This window comes from Austrofundulus limnaeus, unplaced genomic scaffold (genome assembly GCF_001266775.1).
Source record: "Austrofundulus limnaeus strain Quisiro unplaced genomic scaffold, Austrofundulus_limnaeus-1.0 Scaffold6, whole genome shotgun sequence".
Classification (NCBI taxonomy): domain Eukaryota; kingdom Metazoa; phylum Chordata; class Actinopteri; order Cyprinodontiformes; family Rivulidae; genus Austrofundulus; species Austrofundulus limnaeus.
In genome coordinates, this window is record NW_013952408.1 from 415,878 (window position 1) to 423,549 (window position 7,672).

Genomic DNA, 7,672 nt, shown 5'->3' on the forward strand with positions numbered 1-7,672 from the left:
GAGGAAAGGCACAGATATAAGATTTTTTTCTTCTTTCTGCTGCCTTTTATTTCATTTTATTAGGGTTTATTTTATTGTATTTTTTGTATTTTTATTATTCTTTATTTTATTTTTAATGAAATGAAATGAATGAAAAATGCACTAGACTATAGCCTACATACAGTACAGTAAGTGCTCTGACCTTTGCACTGTGCAAATTTGGAAATTCATATTCTGACTCAGTGTGTTCATGTTTTTTGTGAAACATTTGTTTTAATRCTAGAAAAACTTGAGAAACTTCTCTTTTTTTTCTATTAGTTTAGTAGCACCCTGGTTGATGATCACATCAGTCTGAGTTTCTGGGAGACTGATCCCAGTTTAACAGGTTAAAGGGTAAACTGAAACCAGTGGTCCCTCGGTTAGTTCAGCTGAGTTTTATTTGTTTTTACTGACTCAAAGGGAACTTGTGAAATGCGGGAGGAATGAAGCTCAGCAGCGKCTGTGCCTCCGCCCAAAGGGAGAGGCTCAAAGCTGTGAAAAGCCATACTTTCGGTTGTTTTTGTTTATTTGTTTGCAGCCGCTTGACCTGATGGACAGCCTCAGGCAGCCTGGTGGGGGTCAGGGGAGGAGGGGAGAAGAACCGGGGCGGGATGACTGTGCTGAATAAGGGGCAGGACCGGGATCGGGATACTTATACCGGCTAGAGTAACTTTATTATGAGTGCAACCACGAAGCTGTCCAGAGAGAGAAAGTTTTAACAGGAGCGTGCTTTCTTACTGGATCTTTTTTTTTATTATTCGCGAGTTGCTGAATCCGGTTTTTCGACGAGTCCAAGGTCCGAGTCATCAGAGCCGCGGTGCCAGGATTTACAGCTTTGATTTCTCTGTTGTCAGCGAACCACATTTCTTTTCTTTTTTCTTTCTTTTTTTTTTAAAGGAGCCGAGTAAAAAAAATGTCAACCACGCTCCTGCAGCTGCTCCCCCACAACCTGCGGCTGCTCAGGCCGGCTCGCAGCGCGCTGTTCGCCGGTAGCCTCACTTCTCCTCTGTCCTCCCTCTCCCTTTCCACCGACAGAGCTTTATCGAGTCTGAGTGCCACGCGACGTGGGCTTCCCAAAGAGAAGATGTCCGAGAACGGGATGATGTCCCGGGCCAAGGTGCTGACCATTGACACCATGAACCCCACCGTGAAGAAGGTGGAGTACGCCGTGCGTGGGCCCATCGTGCAGAGGGCCGTGGAGCTGGAGAGGGAGCTCAGTGAGGTTCGTGTAACAGAGGCTGATATTAAAACCATCTGTGTCCTCTCCTCTCACTTAACTTCAGAACGTCTTTCCTCTTTTAGATGACTTGTTTTCTAGTTAGTTTTCAATTCAATTAAAAAAATAACTAAAAACAAAGAAAATACACAAATCAAAATAAAATGAAACGTAGCAGAAGAAKAAKCTTAWAATGTCTGCCCCTTTTATCCCCAGAATATATTCAAACAAAACATGATTATCAGGAATTGGCCAAACTTTCCTTGTGTTAACTCATCTGTAAAGCAACACCATAAAGAAAGCAGCTGTTTTCTCTGCACGTTGCTCTCTTATCAAAGTCCATCAGTTAGTTATTCATTTCTAAACGTGACCTTTTCCAGAAAAGGATGGTCAGTTGTTACTGCAGAGTAAATCTGTTTATAAGATGGGTTTATCTGTTATTCCTCCTAATAAGATTCAAAGACATATTGCATTTAATGATTCTCCTAATTTGTCTCTGTTTATGTCATTATTGATATTAGCTTTCAACTTTGTAATTTGTGAATTCAGTATCTGAATAAGAGACAGTTGACTTTAGTTTATAATATGGTATTTGTTTTTCAGTGTTTGTCACAAATTAGTAAAGGCCCTGTCATAGACTATATTTATATTTAACGTTACAGAATGCACACGTCCAAATAAGGCTTCAGCGTAGATGTTTTTAATGTTGGAAAAAAAAGTTCCTAAGCTGTGTAAAACATAGTGTGACAAGTCCTGGACGACAAGGACTTTTTTTTTCTTCTTTCAAAGCTCAGTCTCTTCCTTTCTCCCTGTTTAGGGTGATGTGGCAGCTGCTAGTGTACTGAGTGCAATAAAAAACTGTTTTCTGAGTGCTTTGCTCAGGAAACAACGAATATGTGGATGGGTTCTGCAGTGTGGCCCAGCAGGGACTGTAATGATAGCGCTAACCTTTTTCAGCAGATGGTTCACTGACCCCAAAGACGTTATTTTCTGTTCGCTCAGACTTGAACCCATGTCCTGAGTTGATCCCATTCTTTAWTAATGTGATTTAATCAGACCTTTTCCCAGTTCGTTTATTTATTTTTTCTCAAACATACGAGAGTTTGACTGATGTTTCGGTGCTCAAAAAAGCAGAAWATCACCGGTTGGTAAAAGCAGTCGGGTGCCTTGAGGGATTTGGTGCATTTTTAAAGGAGAAGTGATGCAATGCTTGTAATATTTTGCAGCTGAGGGTAGCTATTGGGTTTTCATCTGGGACAGAGGAAGTTCAGCAGCTTTTTTTCTCCACAAATGACTTCTTGTACTTTAAGTCCTCTCAGTTTTTTCAGTGTTTTACAGGATTACTGAACTGGTCAACTCCTGTTCTAAGTAGCTCAAACCTCCCTTYACTTTATGTAACGCTCCTTTGAATGGTGTTGTGTTACTTTAAGAAACAGGTCATTATTATTTCTCTCTTTTGTCTGGGTCTAAACACACCTGATGGTACAGTGCGGCTCCCTACTCCTGTTACGACACAGTTTAGTTTTTTTTAGGGCTGAGACAGTGCAGGTGTTGTGTGTTTTTTTTCTTACTTTGTACAAAGCATGTGTTGTTGAAGATTTGCACAGTTTTTGAGCCAACTGCTCAACCAGAGCTCTGATAAAGGCCTGACATTCAGTTTGCTACATTGCGGTCTTTGTTTTGTCTTTAATGAGCCCCTAGTTGATAATGAATGAGGAATTTGAGAGCATAACCATGGTGATGGCCACAGAGCTTTTTTTATTTTTATCCACACATTTTATCCAAATAAAAGGACAGCACATTTGTTTATTATTGGTGATGGAGACATGAACATCTGTCCTCCCATAGAACAGAGTTTGGCTTGTTTCCAAAATGCCCCCCTGTCCTCCTGAATGGAAGAGTTCCATCACAAAAGGGGAGTTCTTCATGATTTTCGATGTTATTGGCTCAGCCCCGGGAGACGCCTCTTAAGCGTGACCAATGGTGGAGTGAGAGGATCCAGCAGGCTTCATAAACTCTAGACTAGATTGTCCAAATCAAACAAACAGGCTGTTCTGATTGCTGCAGGATGTCAGCGTTTCATGCGGCTGCAGTGTCATGCTGTGCGTTTAATATCTGACGTGAGCAGCTTGTGTTTGTGCTGTGTCAGCTGCCCCAGAGATTATCTTTCACAAATATTATTTCATTGGCCTGGAGGGTAGTAACTGAATTTTTTTTATTTTTTATTTTATTTTAGGAGGATAGTAACTGAATGAACTCTCCTTTGCTGCCAGTTCATTTCCTGCATCTTGTTCCAGAAAGGCAGTTAAAGGCTTCTGTCTGATTGTGATTCTATGGTAATATGTGAGAGTTTTAACTGTATGATAAGTTGGTTTGTTCAGGTTCCAACTTTGACCCAGTGTTCACACAATCTGTCCTTATCAAGGCTGTTACAAATAGACCAAGCAGTAGTTTATATAGCAAGTAATTCCTCTGAATAATTACACAATTTAATTTATGTACTGTAAAAACTCAGCTTGTGGAAGTGATTTGGTATTTTTCATAGACATTCCCTGCTTCTTCAAATCTCATAATCTGCTTTCTTGAAGTTTGATGGATTAGGGTTTTTTTTACGTTTTGTAGCCTACCACTTCTTGTTTTATTCCCCGTTGCTCTGAGTTGGGTGTGTCTTTGTGAAGGAAATTTAAAAAGTAGCGCAACAAGATGCAACACCCACTAAACAAACAACTGTAATTATTCCAGTATAGGGCGTGGGGGGAAGGAGCTGTGTGGTCTTTTCTGTTTAATTTAGGTTTGAAGTAATTTATTCTTACTAGTAAATCTATGAATCTGCTTTATGTGAAAGTTTTACACATTTAAGTCAGAATAACGTTCAGAAAACTGCATTGAAGTAAACAGAGTAGATAGTTCTTTAATAGTTTGGGTAATAGTTTTGAAAGAAAAAGTAGTTGTTCGTGTTCGTTTACAGGCTGTGTGCTTAACCCATACGGAGCATGTACAGTGCATGGAAGAGATTATTAAAGAGGAACCTTACAAAACCAAAGAGCGCTCTTTGCTGACATCTGGTTTAATAAACAGTCACCAAAAGATCTGACCGAAATGAGGAAGTCCAAACAGTTTTAACAAAAAGCTTCAGGGCCTGGCTCCGCCTATGTGATTACGTCATCAGTGGGGGGGTGGTCCCCTGTTATTCTCTAGAAGCCATGCTACTCAGACATGAAAAACCTGCCCTAATAAAGAATTAAAAGTTCAGTTATGTGTTGGATGTTTCCAGGCATGTATCTATTAATATAAAATCATCAAGTTAAGCAAAACAGTCACACTTGCAGTTCTATCATAAAACTATACCATGTGTATGTAATTTAAATCACTTTTATAAACCTAAACCCCAATAAAAGTGAACCACAAGCATGAGGTATGCTGTGCAAGGGCTGTTTTTGTATCCTTACATATGTGTTTGATAACTTTTAGTTGTAATGGGAGCTTCAGCTGCAGGTTTGTATGTGACAATATCTTTTCACTGACCAATTTGTATATTTCTCTTTACGTTTGGCAGGGGATGAAGAAACCCTTTGCAGAGGTCATTAAAGCCAACATCGGTGACGCCCACGCCATGGGCCAGCAGCCGATCACTTTCTTCCGGCAGGTCAGCTTCCAAGCCCTCCTCTCAACGTTGAATCTAAATATAGCATCTTTGGTTTCCTGTTTATTTAAAACTATTAGCCTTCCTTGTAGATAAGTTCGAGGCAGTTTGTTTCACTGTACTCTGCAGTTCATTCTGCTGTCACATCTCTATATGTACCCACGTGTTGCTTTGTAGGTGCTAGCCCTCTGCTCCTACCCTGAACTGCTGAGTGACAGCACATTCCCAGACGATGCTAAAAGTAGAGCCTGTCGCATTCTGAACTCGTGCGGAGGGAACAGCATGGGTGCGTATGAACGTGATTGGTTATGATGTGTCGCCACAATGAGCTTTATGTTGCTAATTATCACATTTATTCACCATCTGGTTGATATATTTCTGTTTTCGTTTTATTTGWAGCCACACGAAGTGTAATCTCTGTTTGAATTTCCCCTCAGGCTCCTACAGCCCCAGTCAAGGTATWGGGTCGGTGCGTCAGGATGTGGCTCGTTACGTCGAGCGGCGAGACGGCGGTGTTCCCTGCGATCCAGACAACATTTACCTCACAACAGGCGCCAGCGACGGCATTGTGGTACAGCGTGACTCTTATTCTGGCTTGCATCTAGCGTTTGTCATTTATTACTCTTTCAAAATTGGAGAAAATACTTTATTAGAGTTTTAAATGAAATTACARCAGTAGTTTGCAAAAATCTTTCATATGTTTCACACAATTGTTGGCTAATAGCTCTTGGGGAATGACCTTGTTTGAGCAATGCTGTCTTACGGTTTTAGTATTTTTTCTAAAAAAAATTTACAGCAACAAAAAATAGAGAACTGTTTGAACTAAGAGAGAGTTTGTCAGTGATGTGTCTGTTAATGTTCAGCCATTAACCGGTTGAACTGACACATTTTTGTGTCTGTTTTTTCCACTGCCCTCTCAGACCATGTTGAAGCTGCTGGTGTGTGGCGAGGGTACAATGCGTACAGGCGTCATGATCTCGATACCTCAGTATCCCCTGTATTCAGCTGCGCTGGCAGAACTCGGTGCTGTCCAAATTAATTATTACCTTAACGAAGAGAAGTGCTGGAGTCTGGACATCACTGAGCTGCAGCGGGCTTTGGATGAGGCCAGGCTGTACTGCAACCCCCGGGCCCTGTGCATCATCAACCCTGGAAACCCTACAGGTAGGGTGATGCTACTTCTTTGAATCTACTAATCTAGGTCACAATCAGTAATTTCACACAAATAATAGTTTTTTTAATAACACTGGCAAATAACATTTCATATTGTACAAAGAAGACGAATTCAATTGTGATTTAAGTGCTTTCTTCTAAATATTCAACAGCTGCAAATAAAAATTCAACATTTTGTTCTTAAAAAATCTTTTTTGTTTTTGTTTTTTTAAGTGGGATTTATTTAATTATCAGCTGCACTATTACTGCCAAGACTGCTTAAACWTTGAGAAGCACACAGCAGCTTATTAGTATCCACTCACAAGATCATTTGAACTCCATTAATATACTTTTTACTTTGATTTTTTTTTTCACATTTTGAATGTTTTCGACATTTTTCTGTCCAATCAGTTCTGTTCAGTTGATCTGAAGCTATCGTTTTGTTCTATTTAAAGACAAAACACATCTGAAAAATAAAAAATTAAAGCGAGCTTACATAACAAAACATGTCAGTTTGCCCTCTCATCATTGTCCTTTCTAAAACTGGTGTAGGGGTTGAATCTACTTCTTCTCAAAACTGAAGTTATGAGGAAAATCATGAGTTTAATAATACCTTCTCTGTGGAATTATGAGAGAACCACACAATGAGTGGACATAGTCAGTAACTTAGTTTTATCTAAAATAAAGGATATTTATTTACAGAATAAAATAAATTACTTATGTACAACTCATTGAGGGACAATTAGATTTTTATAAAAGTTGAAATCAACAACCATTAACTCACGTCCAGGTTAATTATCATTGTTTTACAACTTCATCAGGAACAACAAACTCTTCAGGCTTAAGTTCTTAAATAAACCATTGTTTGAGGCACTGTTAAAGGTTTGGCAGGGAATGTGGGCAAAGATTAAGGAATAGAGAGGAAAAGAGTGTTAAGGAAGGGTAATTAAGTTATCTTATCAATGAGGAGCCAGAATTGCACACGATTCTCCCACTCGACACAGCCGGACACAGATGCRCTTTTAATCAAACGATTCAGCCTTTACCTTCAGGAGACCTCAAAGTCAGGTTAGGCGTGGAGTAGGTCTCACCCGGGTCAGCAAGAGGTCCGCTCAGAAACACTTAACTGTCCAGAAAGACTTAAGTGGTTTGATTATTCCAGCATCTTGTGGTCCTTCAGCTCGTTCGAAGGAGAATCACCTCCAACTAGTTCCTCTTTCAGACTAAGAGGTTTCTCACAGAGGTTTTGAAAATTCAGTGGAGCCTCAAAAACTTGTAGTTTGATTCACGACTAATGGTGTCGTGGACCTAGGCTAAAATCTGCTCTTTAGCTTGTGAGCTTGTCTTGTCCTTGAACGCTGGATTCTTAGAGGAGGAAAAACCAGCTCCTCTTCGCTTGAAACGAAGATGGTGTCTGAGGGGAAGGGGCTCGTCCGTGTTAGTAACTACAAGAGAGAGAGTTGTAGTGGACGTGACCTCGAATCTAGTGTTAGTAACAGGTGGACTTAGAAATATTTAGTCTAAGAAATTTCCGTCGTAGTCTGTGAAAACATCCGCACCTGCAGAACAACAAGTTCGAACCTTGACAGGCTCGAATTAAATGAGAATGAACTAAGCTTTTAGTGAATTATTCAAACCAACAT

At 40.0% G+C, this 7,672-nt stretch overlaps 1 protein-coding gene across 3 annotated transcripts in view; it reads left to right on the forward strand.

The window, feature by feature from the left end:
• gpt (glutamic--pyruvic transaminase) overlaps nucleotides 1-7,672 on the forward strand; it is a 17,428-nt gene that overhangs the window by 2,925 nt on the left and 6,831 nt on the right. The window contains exons 2-6 of one of the 3 annotated variants that reach the window (XM_014029130.1): nucleotides 916-1,240; nucleotides 4,791-4,880; nucleotides 5,055-5,163; nucleotides 5,315-5,448; nucleotides 5,798-6,041. In XM_014029130.1, coding sequence (XP_013884584.1) covers nucleotides 916-1,240; nucleotides 4,791-4,880; nucleotides 5,055-5,163; nucleotides 5,315-5,448; nucleotides 5,798-6,041 — 902 coding nt within the window. The remainder of the gene's footprint in view (nucleotides 1-915; nucleotides 1,241-4,790; nucleotides 4,881-5,054; nucleotides 5,164-5,314; nucleotides 5,449-5,797; nucleotides 6,042-7,672) is intronic. The other 2 variants (XM_014029136.1, XM_014029144.1) reach the window with 2 other exon arrangements.